Here is a 20,478-nt window from a genome sequence, read left to right as displayed (position 1 = left end):
AAACACATAAAATTAATATTTTTGAATAAAATAAAAGAAAAAAATAGCATGTAAAGCTGCACATATTATAAAAAATTATCTAATTTTTTTTATTTTAAAAAATAAAATTCTTCTGTAAAAAATATTAAAAAAATTTATATGTAAATCAAAAAAATATCTTCAAAAATCAAACACACACAAAATAATTTTAAAAACAAAATCTCTATCCAAAAAAGGGTTAAATGAGCAAATTAAAAAAACAAATTACAAATGAGTGATATTAATTGAAATATAAAATTAAAATGATTTTAAAAAGGATTTGTTAAAAAAAAGTATCTATAAAAAAGTAAAATTAAAAAAATTAATAACTCTTGTTTTGTGGCTTAACTTGTCACACCTGTGATTCAGGTCATGGACTCAAACAGGTTAAATAATTTTTTTTCTCTTAAATTTATAAAAGCGTATTAATCTAAATATAAATAAATAAAAATTGATTTTTTTTCAAAAAATAATTTAGAAAAAAAGGCTAGGCATTGCCGAGACTGACCCGTTCATCAGGGCCTGCACGCAAGGATCCTTTTTTATGTTGTATTTAGAGCGAACGACATGTTGTCCGCCCCATTTTTTCTAGAAAAAAATCAAACAACACATTGCTTGATTTTTTCAGAAAATCAAATCGGATGCTTCTTTAACTCAAAAACTCATTTTCAATCTGTTTTTTTACCCAAAACAAGTAGAAAAACACTTTAGGAGCCGTGATAAACATATTCGTTACCTCTAAAAAACCATCATAAAACCCGAAATCAACCTGAAATAAAAAAAAATTTTCAGATTCAGATATATTTTTTTAGACAATTTTAAGGAAAACAATCACTTAATATAAACTCTTCTTGTCAAATGGAACCATTTAACACGAACATAAATTATTTTGATGACCTGAATTGGTGTCAATTATATTTTATCTCTCAACGCTGAAATCTAGCGATCTTTCTCTGTTCTCTCTCAAATTAAAAAGTAAAAAATAATAAAAATAAATTTTTATATCAAAATAAAATTGGTAAAAATATTGAGATACCTAACTTTAATAACTCCAAAAGTATAAAAATCAAATTAAATTTTTTATATTAACTTTAAAAACATCATTTATTTATGTTGCCTTTATATTCCGATCTCCCATGAAAAATCCTGAACAATCTATCCACAGTAACATCATAAACAATACAATACTTCACCGGAAAAAACCAACTCCTCTCGGTTTTCTACCTGCTTTTTATCCACCATTGTTTTCACTTGCAAGTCAGGTCAACAAAATGGGTTGGGTTTTTAGTCTTTTGCTTTGGAGACTAGTAATTCTTTTTCCGTTTTAAAGCAAAAATATATATATATAAAAAGGCACGCCACTCAACAACCACAAGAAACAAGAAAGGTTAAGGGGAGAGTGGAAGGCTATTTTGGTCATAATCCTAGAGCAGCGAGAACGCTACCTTCTTTGACGTCTTCAACTCATTGGCCACACACGAGCCACACGTGACAGCTTTCCTCCTCCCCCTCCTGTCCATCTTCAATTACCGAAACAGGCTACAGCATACTGATAACAGTATTTTTAAAAATAAAAATATTCCTCGTACTCTTTTTGTGATGGCATAGAAGTAGTGAATGTTTGTTTGTATGTTACATTCTATTTTTTAAATTATTTTTTTAAGAATAATATTAAATTAAATTTTATATGTTTTTGATTGATTTAGATATGCTAATAATAAAAAATAAAAAATATTATTTAATTTATTTTTAATTGAAAAATATTATAAATCACAATAACAAATAGATACTTAGAATTATTATAAGATATTTACTCAACATGATGTCAAGCGTGCGTGTTGATATTAAAAAAAAATATTGTATTTAATGAGAATTATTAATTTAACTTAAATTTACCACCACACAAATGGTTTAACATCAAAACGTAAATTAAAAAACCTTCAATAAAAACAAATATTTTTTTTCTCAGCAATACTAATATAATAAGAGACAGGCATTAAAAAAAAAAGAAAATCATATATATTTTCTATAAATTATATATAGAAACATCACCTCACATCATCACTACTTCATAAATCGAACAACAGCACAAACCAGAAACCTATGCAATTACTAAAAACACCCTTTTACACTCTCCAAAAAGCAGCTCCGGTGGGGCACCACCATTGTCCCCACCACCACCACATCAGCAGCCACCACTCTCCATAAAAATAATTGGCGCACAACTAAAATCCCTTTAATCCATTTTGTTCACTGCATAAAACCCACAGATGCAAAAACGTATACATATACATATACGTACATACATACATACATACACACATATACATACACATAGATGAGGAGTGGAGGTAGACATACCAACCGACACACCCATGTAGATCAATACGTTAATCTGATCTTATTTATTGCCTGTGTCTCTACCTCGTCTCTTGTGTATTACGCGTTGAATTTCTTTTCTATTCCGTATTCTCTCTCTCTCTTCTTTTCTCAATCAATATAATATTTTTCTCTTTCTAAAGAAATTACATTTTGCATATAATTATTTTTGGCAAGCAAAGTGGCGTCACAGTTCAAGACCAACCAGTTCAACAGAGAGAACCCAGCTGGGTGATCCGTGAAGAAAAGAATCAACCAGCAAAATAATCGAACAAAAAAGGGGGGAAATCAAGCCTTTTTTTTAATCTAATTTCTCTTCATGGTATTTTATTGTAATTGAAATTGACACTTCTGAAATTCTCTCTTCCTATATATATCTCCTCTCTCTCATAGTAGTACTGTAATGTCGTGTTTTCTTGAACTGGGAGGCTGAGAGAGTGGGCTAAAACTGAAAGTACAGAGAGAGAAGAGCTAAAGTTTCGAGTTTTGTGGGTTTTTGAGTGATGAGAGACAGAAAGAGAGAGGGTGGGGAAGATAGTGATATTGTGAGTTGAGATTGGAGGGGTTTTTATCTTGTGTGATAAGCTATAAATGGAGACCAAAGGGAGACTCATTGCTGGTTCTCACAATAGAAACGAGTTTGTTCTTATCAATGCGGATGAAATAGCAAGAGTAAGTGCTACTTGGATTTTTTTTTTCTCTGTTCAGTGTTTTGTGGATTTAAACAGTATGATCCTGGAGAACATTGTTTCTCGTTTTATGGCTCCATTTCTGCATTTTGAACACACCCATTTGCCTATCTCGAGTACTTTTGGCCGTGACAACTGATTTTGTGTAAAGTTCAGGGATCCCAGTTGGTTTTTAAACAGTGAAAGCGACTCTAATGGTTTTTCTTTTTTCTTTTTCCAGTGTATATTTGGAAGATTTTTAAGCATACTACTCATGCTTAATTTATTGATTTCTTTAGGTTGATAGAGGATCATATTATTGCGAAATGTGTTTTGTCTCAAATTTCTTTTCTTGTGCGCTGCGGTAATGTATTTTATAAACAGTTTTCATTAATCAGTTCCTGTTTTTTTCCCCCTTTAAGCTCTAGATTTCAGAGCTAGTTAATGAAATGTTGTATGAAATTTTGCAACTTTGATTCTCATCAGCTCTTTTTTTTTTTGTGAGATCGAGCAGCTAAAATATCTCAAGCTTTTGCAATCTTCATTTCATCAACTGATGTTGCTCCATGGTCTGATTGAGATTTAATTTTATAGCTGCTATCAATTCCAGGTCACATCTGTTAAAGAATTAAGCGGGCAGATTTGCAAGATCTGCGGGGATGAGATAGAGATTACAGTAGATGGGGAGCCATTTGTTGCTTGCAATGAATGTGCATTCCCTGTGTGTAGACCTTGCTATGAGTATGAAAGAAGAGAGGGCAATCAAGCCTGCCCTCAATGCCGAACCAGATACAAGCGTATCAAAGGTTACCCTCTCACTGTCTTTGCTATATTGACCGTTTTATGCTATATTCGTTGAAAACCCTAGGTGAGATTTTGATATTAGTTCAACAATAGCTGAAACATGCGACCTATTGCAGGGAGTCCTAGAGTTGACGGGGATGAGGAAGAGGAGGATACGGATGATTTGGAGAATGAATTTGACATAGGAATCAATGACAGGAGAGACCCTCACCAGGTCGCTGAAGCCTTGCTAGCTGCTCGCCTCAACACTGGCCGTGGTTCCCAATCCAATGTTTCTGGGTTTGCCACACCATCAGAGTTCGACTCTGCTTCCGTTGTTCCTGAAATTCCTCTCCTGACATATGGTGAAGAGGTAGATTTGATTGTTCTGATTTCACTCTTCAATTTGTATCTTCTGTATGTTAAAACTGTAATTTTTACTTAATTGGTGTTCACATGATGAGACTGGGTTTTTTGGTGTAGGATGTTGGAATCTCTTCTGATAAGCATGCCCTTATTATACCCCCATTTCGTGGAAAACGAATTCACCCAATGCCATTTCCGGATTCTTCCATGTCCTGTAAGTCCATTAAATTGATGATTTACAACTTTTCTGAAATACATCTTGACTTTAATGGCTGTTTAGATTTTTGCCTCATCTTAGCCTAGTGTGTGTTTACTTGTGTTGACGCTGCAGTGCCACCAAGGCCTATGGATCCTAATAAAGACTTGGCAGTGTATGGGTATGGAACGGTTGCATGGAAGGAAAGAATGGAGGAGTGGAAGAAAAAGCAGAGCGATAAACTTCAGGTGGTCAAGCACCAAGGAGGAAAGGGTGGTGAAAACAATGGTGGAGATGAATTGGATGATCCTGATTTGCCTATGTAAGAGCGCTAACTGATCAAGTATTGCTCTGCAGGGTGTTAGCTCATTCTTTTTCCTTTCCAGAGCTTGATTATTTGATTTTTAGCCTATCAAATCCCCTTTGTTTTATCTTAAGTAAGGATATTGTTCTTTGATTTGCTCTGGGACTTGGCTGCTTCAGTTAGTCCGACACAGCAATCTCAATCATGAAGATTATTTTTCCTTTTCTGATTATTTTTATTTATTCATCATTAGCCTGGTGTTGGAAGAAAGCTGGAAAAGGTCACTAGGATGAAAATTTTTCATTTTAATATAGAAATTATGCCAAGTAATCACAAGTATACTTGCAACTTGCTGAACTTTTTTGTATTCAAAATAAGAATACCAGCAACAATTACTAAGATTTTGCAGTTGCTGTGAAAAAAAAACAGTTGTTGTTATGTAGAACTTCCACCTAAGATAAGAACTAGGTTTGTGTGCCATGTTGTTGCAATGACATTAAATGTGAAGTTATTGATTGGAATTTCTATTGCCTTCAGGAAACATTTAATTTAATTACATTCTAAAAGTGACTGTTGTTAATCACAAAACGCTAAGAAGTGTTTTTAATATCTACTATAGTGTAAGTTATACTCCATTTGACACTTCTAGCAATGATTTGGTCGTCATGTCTGAATGTAATTCTCAATACTTGTTTAATCATTGGTGAGAATTGAGATTAGTTTATCTGATTAGTGATTTGTCCTTGCAAAAAGTTTGTTACTGTGAAGGCATAACTGTTTTATGATTTTGTATCAGCCAACTATATGTTTTTTATAGCTTCAAGTGCTAGCATTGCAGGTTGTACAAATAACTATTTTAGTTGGTTTTATACTCAATATACTCCAAGCATGGATGCCCCTGTGCATTTGCTAAGCATATGAAAATAGATGCTTTATGTTTCTAAAACTATAACTAGACACGTTTCAGGTTTTATGTCCAGTATTTTGGGTGTCATTGTCAAGTATAGTACTTAGAAATTCCAGCTTTTAAACAAATTTAGCGAGTGAAGGTCCATCCAATCCTGTTTTTTCTGTCACTTTCTGCTTCTAGAGTTTGGATTAGAAAAACTAATTGTCCAACATTATTTGATAGGATGGATGAAGGAAGGCAGCCTCTTTCAAGGAAACTACCAATTTCTTCAAGCAAGATTAGCCCATACAGATTGATCATTATACTCAGGCTTGTGATTCTCAGCCTCTTTTTTCACTATAGAATTCTTCATCCAGTCAACGATGCCTATGGATTGTGGCTTACATCAGTAATTTGTGAAATATGGTTTGCCATATCATGGATATTAGATCAGTTTCCAAAATGGTTCCCAATTGAGCGAGAAACATATCTTGATAGATTATCATTGAGGTACTGCCTCTCTCTCTCTCTCTCTCTCTCTCTCACACACACACACACACACACACACACACCATGGTTATTATTCTCAGAAATTTCATGTTCAATTTTTAATTGTTTCATAGGTATGAGAAAGAGGGGAAGCCATCTGAGTTAGCGAGTGTTGACGTATTTGTTAGTACTGTTGATCCTATGAAAGAACCTCCACTTATCACTGCAAACACAGTCTTGTCCATCCTTGCTGTAGATTATCCAGTCGAAAAAGTTGCGTGCTATGTTTCAGATGATGGTGCAGCCATGCTTACTTTCGAAGCTATCTCTGAGACATCTGAATTTGCAAGAAAGTGGGTCCCTTTCTGCAAGAGGTTCAGCATTGAGCCTCGGGCTCCAGAATGGTATTTTGCTAAGAAGGTTGACTATTTGAAAGACAAAGTAGATCCAGCATTTATCAGAGAGCGTCGTGCCATGAAGGTTTGTGGGTCATCCCTTCTAGTTGTTTATGCTATTATTCAATCCTTGTCTCAATCTTTTACATGACTTGTTCAAAAAATCCATAAAAATGAAAATTCATAAAACATGACTAGGGAAGAAGCTTGCCTTTGCATTCATTATAAAATGAAAGCTAAACTTGTTGTGCTGAAATTATTGTATCCACAATAATGATATCCTCATCATAAATAAATAAAAAATTGGGTTCATTTAAGCAAATCACATTATGGTTTTTTGTTGTTCTTTGTTGGTACCAGAGAGAATATGAAGAGTTCAAAGTTCGAATAAACGGATTAGTTGCTATGGCGCAGAAGGTTCCTGAAGATGGTTGGACAATGCAGGATGGTTCTCCATGGCCGGGGAATAATGTCAGAGATCATCCAGGAATGATTCAGGTGAAAGATGTTGTTTGAATACATTTAGTGTGGTGTCAGATGCCATACCATCCCACTGACCTTATAGTTAGTGAGGCGTTGCAAGTAACTCTAATTCTTACTATCATCCTTCAGGTTTTCCTTGGTCATAATGGAGTTCATGATGTTGAAGGAAATGAATTGCCCCGTCTAGTTTATGTGTCTCGTGAGAAGAGACCAGGATTTGATCACCACAAAAAAGCTGGGGCTATGAATGCTTTGGTAAAACAATCACACATGCACACAAACTGTTCTGGCATTTGATCATTGTCTTCCCTCTCTAACATTTTGTGTTGGCCGGTTGATGCAGGTGAGGGTCTCTGCAATCATATCAAATGCTCCTTACATGCTGAATGTTGATTGTGATCACTATATAAACAATAGCAAGGCACTTCGCGAAGCCATGTGCTTCATGATGGACCCAACATCTGGAAAGAAAATTTGTTATGTTCAATTTCCACAAAGATTTGATGGGATTGATCGTCATGATAGATACTCAAATCGTAATGTTGTATTCTTTGATGTAAGTAAAAATCTTTATAATGTTGATTTGATACACACACAAGCTTTCTTGTTTATTTTCATTTATTTTTTTAATAAGCTCATTCCATTTTTTTATAAATGCAGATCAATATGAAAGGATTGGATGGCATACAAGGTCCTATATATGTTGGTACTGGATGTGTTTTTAGGAGGCAAGCACTTTATGGATATGATGCCCCTGTCAAGAAGAAGCCCCCAGGGAGGACATGCAATTGCTTGCCAAGATGGTGCTGCTGCTGTTGCCGATCTAAAAAGAAGAATAAGAAGTCAAAATCAAAATCAAATGAAAAAAAGAAGAGCAAGGAGGCTTCTAAGCAGATACATGCATTAGAAAATATTGAGGAGGGTATTGAAGGTAAGAGTAACACTTAATTGTTTTGTGGAGTTAAAATATCAATAGTTTCTTGAAGATATCGAAGGATTAAATAATCTCCACTCATTTGTGTGTTTTGAGTTGGATATTAATGTTTTTTGACTTCCAGTAGCCAGGTCAAATTAGTCCTTCGTCTATTTTTGAAATCTTGGATGGTGTTGCTCTTTGCTTGCATTAGACCGAACAAAAGCCTGATCATTGCTGTGATTATCAAACTTTGATTTCAGGGATAGATAATGAAAAATCAGCCTTGATGCCTCAGATAAAATTTGAGAAAAAATTTGGACAGTCGTCAGTTTTCATAGCCGCTACACTTATGGAAGATGGTGGAGTTCCTAAAGGAGCTAGTTCTGCATCACTTTTGAAAGAAGCCATTCATGTCATTAGTTGTGGTTATGAAGATAAAACTGAGTGGGGAAAAGAGGTATGCATGCCATGAATGTTCCAAACTTGACATTTTAGCTTACAGGGTTTCCTTTCAAGTAGAATTGACATTTGACTTTCCTGTTGTCTTTATCGAAATGTTGTTCTAGATTGGGTGGATTTATGGCTCTGTTACTGAGGATATATTAACTGGCTTCAAGATGCATTGCCATGGCTGGCGATCAGTGTATTGCACACCAAAAATGCCTGCATTTAAAGGTTCAGCTCCAATAAACCTTTCAGATCGTCTACACCAGGTGCTCCGATGGGCACTGGGATCTGTTGAGATTTTATTGAGTAGACACTGTCCAATATGGTATGGATATGGATGTGGATTGAAATGGTTGGAACGCTTCTCTTATATAAACTCTGTTGTCTATCCATTGACATCGATCCCCTTGATTGCCTACTGTACCTTACCTGCTGTCTGTCTACTGACTGGGAAATTCATTGTTCCTGAGGTAATTTCTTTACCCATACCTTTTTAAATAAATGGAACAATATTGTTTGAGTTGCAAGCCTTTCTTCTAAACCTTATTTTCATGTGGTGTACAGATTAGTAACTATGCCAGTATCATTTTCATGGCTCTCTTCATATCCATAGCTGCAACTGGTATCCTCGAAATGCAGTGGGGAGGTGTTGGCATCCATGACTGGTGGAGAAATGAGCAGTTCTGGGTCATTGGCGGTGCATCATCTCATCTATTTGCTCTTTTCCAGGGTCTTCTTAAGGTATTGGCTGGAGTTAACACCAATTTCACTGTTACCTCCAAAGCGGCTGATGATGGAGAATTTTCAGAGCTCTACCTATTTAAATGGACATCTCTGTTGATCCCTCCTATGACTTTGCTTATCATAAACATAATTGGAGTCGTAGTTGGAATTTCTGATGCCATCAATAATGGTTACGAGACTTGGGGTCCACTCTTTGGTAAGCTATTCTTTGCATTGTGGGTAATTGTCCACCTTTACCCGTTCCTCAAGGGGTTGATAGGGAAACAAGACAGGCTTCCCACCATTATTGTTGTATGGTCGATCCTTCTAGCTTCTGTTTTAACACTCTTATGGGTTCGAATCAACCCATTTTTGTCGAAAGGTGGCATTGTCTTGGAAATTTGTGGGTTGAATTGTGATTAAGACACATGACGTAGAAGGTTTAATGGTTTTGAGTTGCATGTAGAAAGGTCGTTTTAGGAGTGCATAAGCGAGCTACAATTCTTATCATCGAAGATAAAAGACATCCTCCCTTGACAAAAGCATGATTCCTAGCAATAAGTTTGGAATGGAAATTGTAGTGGGGATGTGTAGATACGAAGGACTGATATACTATCATTTGTTTTGTCTAGTTTTCATTAATTCATTTGATACTTTTCTTGTTGATTATAAGATCTGTTTGTAGCATGAGAAAACATGTATTATTTTGATATAATTTATGTACCCTTCTTATGAGGGAATTCAAAATCTCCTTTTTGCTGTGATAACTTCCACATCAATTCCCTTCAGAAATGAACTGGGATGCATTGCTCCAGCTTGTATTCTGCCGTCTTCAATTAAAATGTAGTTGCTAAGAGCATTGCTGTTCAAAATGCCTCCTAGACAGCTCTTGCAAGCTTTCCGTCCAGGTCTTTTTTAACGAGTCTTTGCACGGGAGTCGTAGTCTTTCTTTGACTGAATTGAAAGCCCACAAAATTTTGTGGTTCACAGTGACCATGCTTGCTGCGGAGGTACCTCTTGAAGCAGAGGATTGGTTCTTCGTGTGTTTCTGTTCGATTTCAAATGCCTAGGCTGAGGCCATAAATATATCCAAACACTACCTCTAGCAAGGTCTGCAAAAAATCACATAGCTGTACATATTTGTAGTTCCACATCATCAGCCAGCATGCGATAACATGACAAAACAATATGATGTTATGGATACAGTGAAATAATGGCTGCATGAAGAGATCAATCAGGCAAGTCCAAAGAAAAGAAACACAAACTCGGGAAATATATAAATAAGTATTTCGTTGCTTAAGAAATCGGTGATCAGACATAGATTACACGAATAAATCTAAATTCTGCGCAACCAAAACAGAGTTTCCATATTCCGGTAAAAGATGCATGAGATATGCTCATATCTGAAAGCAAAAACTAAAAATAACCAACCAAAAACCAGAAGGGGCCACTAAAGTCTAATTGTTTCTGAGATTCCCCAGAGCCCGCCTCTTTGATAATGCGTTCGGAGCTGTCATATTACCACGTTGCTCCCTCTTGATACTTGCCAGGTTTTCTTTCATGCCGGTATAAGTAACCATCTTCCGGGGAGTAGCTTGAACAAAACCAGTTTTATTGATCTTCACTTTAACCATTGAAATGTTCAACTGTTTCGCATCCGAGCTATGGCTTTCTTCGTCTTCAGCACATGAAGTTGTCTTTTGAGGTGATGGCAACTTCATTTGACGCTTCTGGTCATCGCCAACAGCAATTTCTGCAAGACAATTCACACAGCATCTTAGTTCTGTGTGCTTGGTCAATGTCTTGTGAGATCAGGTCTAGAACATCGTGCAAACAGAGAAAAGACAACGACAAGCTCTTGTTTTTATTCATACCTTTACTAATAGCTGAATTTGTGATTTCCGGAGATTGATCCAAAATGGGTACATCTGGTTTGGACGACACATCCACACTCAAGTCCTTTGTTACTCCAACATCTTCGCCACTGAGGTTTTCATTATTATGTTGTTTCAGGTAGATTAGATCGCATTCCACCCTTTGCTCTGATGAAACAGCATCATGACAAGCATTCACCTCAGCAACATCTATCCAGATTTCTTTTTCCGCGGAATCATAAGAATGCTCGGTATTCACAGACTTGTTTTCATGATTCTCACAGTTAATACACTCTTGAATGCTATCAACCTCGAGGGGAACACAAACTTGCTTCTTTGAACCTTCGGAATCTTCAAAGTTGAGCTCATCTAAAATAGTGAAGAATGTGTGTTTTGCCTCTTCAATTTTCTCATCCATTACTTGCCCTAGTTCACCTTGTTGCTCCTCAGCAACTTGAACAGTGGCATGTTCAGTAACAACTATATTTTCTTCCACCTTCCCAGCATCCTCTTTTTTCAAATTGGTGAGCAAGAACCGTGTATCTGATGTTTGATTCTCATCTTGTTCGTTCTCTCCAAAAAATAAATTCAGCTCCCAGGCATCATTTTCTGTTATATGATGTTGAGATACACTGAATGAAGAACCAGCAGGGGAATCAACATCTCTCTGGCATTTGAATGGAGAAGTCACAATGCCATTTCCAAAGTCTACGATCTCCTTGGAGAAAACACCAACATCAAGCTTATGCAAGCAATGTGCTGCCTCAGTCTCTATGGCGTGGCTTTCTCTCTCTCTCTGACATGACTGCTGATTTTGAGGTTGACAATCAAGGCCAATCATGAGAGCTGATTCATTTACTTCATCTGGGTGCTCATTGGCTTGCTCTATTGCAACTTCCCGAGGATCACTTCGATTAGTTTCTAAGCTGGTATCGTCTGTAGCATCATTTAAAGCTTCTGTAACTTCCTCAGATCCGACATTTTGTGCTATTAAAACCTCATAGTCCTCTCTGTGGAATTCACCCTGCTCTGTGGGATTGCTTCCTACAAAACAATCATGATAAATCAAGGTGATCTGTACATGTTGATACTAAGTTAAACGAGAACATAATTAACAACCATACCTATGTTGTTGCAAGTTGTTTCTTCTCCTCCATAATTGCTCATATCTTTACAATATAATTGTGGTACAAACCTGCCTTCTGTTCCACAACAATGTAAAAAAGAAAAAGCAAAAGGTTATCTTCACGTTTCCTTAGTAGACGAATAATATGACACTGCAAAGCAAACTGGACTGCCTATTTGTAGGTGTGTGAAGCTGATTTTATAAAAAAAATGGTAGAGAAAATAATCAAAATCCAAGATTGGATCTCGTATCGGATTTCTTGCCTATCGAAAGGCATTTGGTGCAACTAAACACATTAAGATTTCAGATTTGTAGCGTGGAAACACTCACCACAAGACACGGGACCATTTTTCTGTACAACAGAACAAACTGAAGTGATTTCAGGTAAGCTACAATAGGTATCATTAAATACTAGTTGTTCTGAAGACACGTTCTGTTCTGGTTTGCTGCAGCTTAAAGATGTTTTTTGTAGCGAACATTTAGCCGTTTCAGGTGATGCCTCAACTGGAATAACTGGTTGGAAAGTCCCTCCAATACCCACTTCCTCTAAGATGCCCATCTTTGAAGGGGTTACTGAGCTAACTTTGTCTATTGCACCCAATCCTGTTTCACAGGTGTTTTGAATTTCAGGATATGAGATATTGTCTACTTTTAAGTCTTGAGGAGCATCATCGAAAGTATTGTTGCTTATGCTTGTCTCTGCTCCATGCTCATCTAAAGGATCGTTGATTATTGAATTGTCTTTCAAGGCTACTCCATCAGATTCTTCAACTTGATGTTGTTCTCCATTCCCTAAGATCAAATTCACTTCTCGGTCGGTGAACAGGATTTCTTCAACATTTTTGTTCACCCATACTGTATGCTCAACATCGTTGCTTATCAAACTGTCTTTCAAGGCTTCCCCGTCAGATTCTTCAACTTGTTCTTGTTCTCCATTCACTTGGATCAAATTCGCTTCCCAGTTGGTGAACGAGATTTCTTCAACATTTTTGTTCACCTTTGTAGTATGCTCAGAATCGTTGCTTGTCAAATTGTCTTTCAAGGCTTCCTCGTCAGATTCAACTTGATCATGTTCTGTCTTCCCTTGAATCAAATTCAATTCCCAGTTGGTGAACGAGGCAGATGCATCAGATCCAGTGAGAAGCTGTGGGGGTATATGGTCTGTTGCTACAGGATAAACAGATCATTAAATATGAGAAATTATGCTCTTAGCCAGAAAATAACATTCATTTAGCACTGGACGATAAATCCTTAATAGATAGCCCTTAGTGTCAAAAAAGCATACTTGTTGAAACTAACACGACAAAAATTAACTCCGACTTGCCACACTACAAACCAAAAGATACTTAGATCTCGTGTCTGTCATTTTCAAATATTCAATCTTTAACAGGAAGGATTTTATCAGATAAGGTTTTGGTATTAATTAACACTTTCAGGCTTCAGATACTCACTTTGAGATAATAAAACATGCAGCACTGAGACAGCATCAGTAAATGAACCCATTCCGCATGTTCCAGAAGATGACTCGGCAAATAATTTTTGTTTTAAAGAAATCGGCGTTCCTTCAGTCCAGTTGTTGCTGTCGTCAATTTTCTCAAAACAAATCTTTCCACCAATGGCCACCGACCCAGCTTCATCTGCTTCAATGTTCTTGCTGGCATCCTTTGATACAACATTACAATCATCTTTATTCTCATGAAGAAGTTCCTCAACTGAGTGCTCCGCAATGCCCTTCGAAGTAACATGTTGGAGAGCAAAAATGCTGTACTTCTTCTCATCATCAATGTTGCTATGCTTCAACTTCGAATCATCCCCCACCTTTTCAACGTCTTCCTTCATAAAAGCAGCTATGGCATCCATAGAGATATGGTTTTCTGAAGCAATGGAAGTACTTCTTTCTAGCTCTAAAGCATTCCCCTCTTTGAGATTATCAAATTTACCAGCCTCAACTCCGGGTTCAAGCTCGGTGCTCATAACTACATTTGATGTTTCACCAATACGCTCACAATCTGCAAATGCAATGTCAGTGAAAGCACTGCGAACAGCATCATTAATTTTCAAAAACTCACCATAATCTGAAAACTGCTTACCAAGCCCCACAGGACCACTTGATTGTGCGGTTCCTTCATCTTCTGTGTGCGACATGTCCAATCTTTCAGCTGTCACCATTAATGATTCTTTGTCAACTGCTTCACCAGCTCCACCTATACGATCACAAAGATCACTGGGCCGTGAAGGACTATTTCGTTGTGGAGTTCCTTCATTTTGTGTGTCTGACATGTCCAATCTTTCGGTTGTTACCATTAGTGGTTTTTTGTCAGCTGCTTCACCATCTCTACTGATATGATCACAGAGTTCACCACCACTCATTTCTGCAGTTTTCTCTTCATCTAAGTGCTCATCCATACCTTGTGCAAAAGTGCCAGCATTGGAATCACTACCTACAGGTAAGGTTTCGTGGTCTGTCCACATATTATTTCCTTTTGTGCTCTTAGAAGTGTTTTCGCCCGATCCAACATTCTTTCGCCCTGAAATTTCAATTTCTTTATAAATGGCTGGAGTCAGACTTGTATCAGCATTGCCATTCAGATTGGCAGCCACCTCCTCGCCGCTGCTGTAATCACAAAGCTCAGCTAAGAGAGCATCATTTGCAGTTTCCTTCCTGACAACGTGAGCGCACTGTTCTCTAGCCATATTTGTACCATTGACCATCTCTTTACTTGATACACGGAAATCACTAGAACGGCCCATCATCATATCAAATGTTTCCCCTTCAAAACCTTCCGTTCCTTCAGAAACCAAATGAACTAAACAGGAGTCAGCGTTGGCATTTACCTTTGCAGACACCTTCTGGCAACCACTGTCATCACCGTGCTCAGTTACTACAGCGCATCCTGATTCTTCTCCCTTAGTTTCACATTGTTCAACATCCGACTCTTCATCCATGTCTCGGCCACTGTTCATATCCATAACAGTTTCATGGAACTTGCTAATAGGCGCATCAACGGTAGCATCAATGCTGCAGTTTATTTTTGCAATCATCTCATTGTAACAACTGAGCTCCTCAGAAAGCATCGGTGAAGCATTCACTCCAGTTGATACTATGTCACTGTCACTGTGCAAGGTGACTTCAGTTTCTCTTGTTATTGCAATATTATCCTCCTTTTTATCTTGCAATTCCTTCAGAGAAGATTGTGGCAAAGCATCTGAAGCAGCTTCCTTTTCCTCCAGAACATGCTTTCCATCCTTACAACTTGAATTACTCTTTGTTGTTGATTTCTCATCTAAAACATTAACAATTGAAAGGAAGTTTTCAGGTTTGTTAAAATAAGCATTACTACTTTCAGTGACATGACTGTTAATATTTGTAGATTTTCAGTGTAATTTTTCGTTAGACAGAAAAGTAATAGCTAACGCAGATACCAGAGCATATTCCTCAAATGTCCTCTAAAAAAAAATCACCTTGATGTAGTATGTTCCTGCCCACAGAGGCATCACCTGAAGAAAAGGACAATCTTTGCTTGCCAATACCAGTGGCTGCTGACAGAAAAAGGATTGAATTAAAATGAATTCCAAATGGCAATAGAAAAGGCAAAATGCTGTCAGGAGGAAGAAATCAATAAATTGCAAGATTTGGTTTACATTGTGAAGGTACAGTGGCTGCAGAACAATTTTCACCTTCATCGGTGCCTTGTTCTGGGACACTCAGACAGGTTCCTTCTCCATCTAAAAGTTCATGTATGCGTGTTCCTCTAGAAAGCTGAGAAACATCGCCAGAGTTTCCCTCTGAAATAAGATTTTGTTTCTCTTCAGCAGCTTCGGTGAGGACATCACCATTCTCCTGTAAGTTTATTTCAGTGCCCAAACTGACCATCTCTTCGCCAGCAGCTGGTGATGCTCTATCCTCACAAGGTGCCTCTTCATACTCATTGTTATTTCCTGTAATGTACTGTCCAGTATTTTCTAGATCACAGATACCATCCTCCAGAGCAAATGTTCTATCAACTTCAGTTGAACAATCATTGACATCGCGACTTTCTAAGCGTAAGTCTTCTCCCAGTTCTTTTCTTTCAAGTCCTTTCTCCAGCCCTGAGAAATTGGAAGGTTTATCAACAAAATATTTAGAACATGGTAATTAAATACTGAAAAGAAAATAGCATGTCCTCATTCTAAACGACTTAATTGCCTGAAAATTTTGATTGATTTTCAGATGAGAAACCATTAGTCAGAGAAAACACATCGGAAGCATTAGTCTGAAGTGATACCAGTCAGAGTTCATCTAAATTATCATTACCAGAATCTGCACCGTCATCTGTAGATCTGCATGATGGATCATCCACGTCAAGTTTCTCCATGTCACCTACGACAATATTAGCCTCCTCGTTAAGGACTGCAGGCTGACTTGCATTCTTTAGCGTTTCTTGGTTTGCACAAGCAGATACTGGCGTTAGTGATATTGATGTTGGAGACGAAGTTTCCTGCAAAATTGTTTTTCTATATATGCCCTCCTGAATGTCAGAGCATAATGCAGAGACTTCGAAGAAACTGGTTCTTCTCAATTCACTTGTTTTACTCTGAGACCCCTTCTTGTCAGAAGTTTTAAGAACTTCCTCCCAGCGGTTCAAACTGAAATTATATTTGTCCCCTGTGGCTTCTGGCAAGATCAATCCAGTGTCCTGATTTCGCATTTCTTCAGTAAATATAGCTTCCTCTACCATAGTTGGAAGTGCAGATATACTCTGTTCCTTCTTTTCAACAGTTTTGTCCAGGAAGGTATATCCAACCAAGTCACTTTTAGAGGCACGTTTTGTGGATTGTCTTGAAGGTTTACCAACTAAACATTCACCCACAACGGCAGAAGCATCTTTCTCCATCATTGGGTTACGCTTTCGTTTCAGTTGCCCAACCTTACCAACAGCTTCAACAGTTCCTAATTCATCGGTGGCAAAAGTAGAGCTTGACACAACAGTGTTGCGTCTGGACCTCCTCAGATGGCCAATGGGTACCGCAGCCTTTTCAATCCCACCTCTAGACTGTACAGAAGCTTCGACCTCGTTAACTGCCTTCAAATATGGATTCCTTGGTTGCTTCCTGGTTTCCCTTTTTACCTCTGGCCCTTCACTTTCCTCCTTGCCCTTTTGAGCTGTAACATGTTTCTGTCTTGAAGCATTTCTACCTTGAGCCTTCAAAGATTCCCCAAGCTGAACAGCCCTGTTCTGCTCCTTGTTAACCTTGGTAACCTCAACTGCACTTCCAACTGCACAAGCATTCCCTGCAACCTGAGCTCCAAACTTTGCCCTCTTACTAATAGCAACTTGCATAATAGATTTGGAATCTGTATCCTTTACCATATTTCTTTTTGATCGCCTGATATCCTTTACATATTCAAGACCTTCTTCAGGCAAGGTTACTACCTCTACTCCCTTCGGAGGCACCATAGATTTACGTCTCAAAGTATATCTACCCAAATCCTTCAACAATTCTTCATCTTGAAGAACCTTTTCACATTTATCCTGAATCTCAATGGTTTCAGATTTATTTGCAGTAAGGGAAGAAGTATTTTCCTCCAACTTAGAGTGTGACCGAGTAGTCCTGCCAACAATTTCAGTTTTGCTGAAATCTCCACTCGATAATGAAGTACCTTCCTTGTTCCTTGCATTTCTTCTTGAACGCCTGTTAACCTTTTCACATTTATCCTGAATCTCAATGGTTTCAGATTTATTTGCAGTAAGGGAAGAAGTATTTTCCTCCAACTTAGAGTGTGACCGAGTAGTCCTGCCAACAATTTCAGTTTTGCTGAAATCTCCACTCGATAATGAAGTACCTTCCTTGTTCCTAGCATTTCTTCTTGAACGCCTGTTACCCTTCCCTGATTCAACACCTTCATCAATTAGAATTTCTACTGCCACCCCCTTCTGAGGCACAAAAGATTTTCTTCCCAAAGCATAACTACCGATACCCTTCAAAGGTTCTTCAGTCTGGAGAACCTTTTCACATTCATCATGAACCTCGAAGGTTTGAGCTTTATTATCAGCTACAGAAGTATTCTCTACCCTCGCCCGTGATCGAGTAGTCCTGCCAACAATTCCACTTTTTCCCAACTCCACACTCAATAGTGAAGTACTTACATTCTTCCTAACACTTCTTCTTGGTCTCGACGGGACATTTGCAGGTCTAGCATCGTCGTTTGCACTTACATTCTCTAGAGAAACTTCATCCAACAAAGCACTCCCCTCGCTATTCCCTCTCTTTCTAGAAACTCCCCGTTTCGAATTCTTCCTCGAAACAACCAAATCTCCTTCACCCCCTTCCACATTCTTTTCAATCACCACCTCTCTACTTTTCAATTGCCTCCTACTCAAATTATCTCCACCCTTCACGAGTTGAGCACCTCCATCCTTCGTAATTACAGGAGGTTGTGGCTTATCACTAAAATCAACATTTTCCACTCCAACACTCCCTTTCTTCTCTCCTCCTCTTCCTCTCTTCTTCCCAACAACCGGCAAAACAACCTTATCTACATGTCTTTCAACTGTTCTCTGCACTCTATTCCTAGCTCTAGGGAGAGAACAATTAACTTTCCCAGAATCAACCAAGCTCCTCTTCCTTCCTTTATACACCGAAGGCTCGTATTCACGTACTTCAACATCAGGGCTGAATTTAACATTCTTTGATTTTTTAGGCACATTCGTGGAATCACTCTCGTTTGGTACTTCACCATAACCTTGCGTTGTGGGATTTTCATTTGCCTGTTTATAATTCAAAAAATAAAAAATAGAGTATTTTAGCTACAGGGAAATCCATAAAAAAATAACCCGAAAAAGGAGGGGGGGGAATCTAATTATTTCAATGTTTAAACCCTAATAATTGTAAAATACACACAATAAATTAACAGTAATCAATTACTTCCACAATTAATTCAAATTCTTATTGAGTTTGCATAATAAGCAACAAAACTCATAAGATCCATTGGAGATTCCAGTTTCAAACAACAACAAAAAAAAAAGATAAAGAAATTAACAGACAGAAACCATCTAAGCCTCTGATCAACAAAACGGAAAAAGAATAAGCAATCTGTAATAGAAAACACACCTTGAGAGTCAAAGTCAACAAATGAGCCATTTCGGCATTGGATTTATTTGCAAGAATTCCATGCTTTTTACAAAGCGCTTGCAGTTGTTTTCTCTTCATGCCATGAAAAATCATTTCTCCTTCTTCCATTTTTCTACTTTGGAAATCACTCACTCGTCATACACTTATCACTCACTCATCATACACTTGCCAACTTTCCTTTTATTCCTTTCTCATCAGTGTGACGATGCCAAACGAAATGCTTTTTTCTTTTTTTTTAAAGTTGTGTGTGAGGGAGAGTGTTTAAAAAAAATTCAAAACGGCTGGTTTTTCATTTCTCCCGCTCTTTGAAACCGGTTTATTTTCCAACAATTGCCCCCACTCGCGACCCGGAATAATGATAAGAATTCGCGTCCGTGTGACAAGCCTAGAGGGCGAAACAGTAATTGAGATCAAATTTAAACGGAAGGTACAGAGGGTTTGATTTATTTATTTATTGCTGATATTGCATAAACGCGTCTCGTCTTAAATTTCTATAAGATGGATAAGACGCTTTTGCTGGAGCCACGTGTAAGAGTCTCTTTAATTCTTAGCTTTTGTCTCCTGCCTCGTCAGTATTACTATTAGTTTTTAGATCCTGTCCCGTTCCAGATTTGCATTCTAGATTTTAATCGATTCATCAGGTTTTGACTAGATTATCAGGTTATTTGTTGATTTTTAATTTTTTAAAATTAAAATAATATTATTGTAGTAAAAAAAAAATTCATGGGTTACAACCGAGTTTTTGACCGAATTTTGCCGGATCACACCAGATTTTTTCTTCTTCTATTTTTTCTTCAACCCAACACGGTTCCAACCCCGAGTTCCGGGTCGACCCGTCGGGCTGGGACGGGTTTCAAAACTATGGTATTTTTGAGAGTGTGGTTGTGATTGTTTTTTAAAGTGTTTTTCACTCGGAAATGTATTTAAAAATATTTTTTATTTTTAAAAATTATTTTTGGTATCATTACATTAAAATGATTTGAAAATATCAAAAAAATATTAATTTAAAATAAAAAAAATTCAATTTTTTTAAAAAATATTTTTGAAACACAAAAATAAATATTACTAAGTATATTTATTTTCAATTGAATCTGGAAAAGGTATTTGGGAGCATGAAAATTTTTTTATTTAGTTTGATTTTAAGTTTTTAAATTAATTAAAAGGTGTTGTATTGTTATAAACAGGTTATAAATATTTATGAGACTTTTCTCATGATTTTTTGGTGAGAAAATAGTTGTAATTTGGGGTTTCTTTTTTCAAAAACTTAGACCTAATATTCATATGATCAGAAAAGATAATAGACAAATAA

The 20,478-nt window shown here is 37.2% G+C and overlaps 2 protein-coding genes across 6 annotated transcripts; one reads left to right on the top strand and one right to left on the bottom strand.

Annotated features, from left to right (window-relative positions):
* The first annotated feature begins 2,473 nt into the window (after positions 1–2,473).
* LOC133693354 (cellulose synthase A catalytic subunit 2 [UDP-forming]-like) lies at positions 2,474–9,803 on the top strand. The gene is made up of 14 exons (XM_062114557.1): positions 2,474–3,069; positions 3,676–3,871; positions 3,986–4,221; positions 4,332–4,428; positions 4,546–4,732; positions 5,847–6,113; positions 6,227–6,572; positions 6,848–6,985; positions 7,100–7,225; positions 7,314–7,526; positions 7,631–7,901; positions 8,147–8,343; positions 8,453–8,803; positions 8,898–9,803. The coding sequence occupies exons 1-14, from the start codon at positions 2,989–2,991 to the stop codon at positions 9,477–9,479; spliced, it is 3,288 nt and encodes a 1,095-aa protein (XP_061970541.1). The 5' UTR covers positions 2,474–2,988; the 3' UTR covers positions 9,480–9,803.
* Positions 9,804–10,313: 510 nt separating this feature from the next.
* Positions 10,314–19,450, bottom strand: LOC133693353 (uncharacterized). Of its 5 annotated transcripts, none has more exons than XM_062114554.1 (10): positions 19,149–19,450; positions 16,351–18,805; positions 15,699–16,145; positions 15,519–15,596; positions 14,147–15,340; positions 13,508–14,065; positions 12,387–13,223; positions 12,055–12,129; positions 10,931–11,974; positions 10,314–10,809 (listed from the first exon to the last, which is right to left on the bottom strand). In XM_062114554.1, exons 1-10 carry the CDS (start codon positions 19,275–19,277, stop codon positions 10,514–10,516), a joined length of 7,113 nt encoding a protein of 2,370 aa, XP_061970538.1. In that variant the 5' UTR covers positions 19,278–19,450; the 3' UTR covers positions 10,314–10,513. The 5 variants fall into 5 exon arrangements, with proteins under 5 accessions (XP_061970538.1, XP_061970539.1, XP_061970536.1 ...); XM_062114555.1 differs by having other exon boundaries at positions 12,055–12,132; positions 12,387–13,217; XM_062114552.1 differs by having other exon boundaries at positions 12,055–12,132; positions 19,149–19,449.
* Between the last annotated feature and the right edge of the window lie 1,028 nt (positions 19,451–20,478).

The sequence above is a fragment of the Populus nigra genome, chromosome 5 (genome assembly GCF_951802175.1).
Source record: "Populus nigra chromosome 5, ddPopNigr1.1, whole genome shotgun sequence".
Lineage (NCBI taxonomy): Eukaryota > Viridiplantae > Streptophyta > Magnoliopsida > Malpighiales > Salicaceae > Populus > Populus nigra.
Note: the sequence above shows the minus strand (reverse complement) of the source record. Positions and strands in the feature narration are given on the sequence as shown.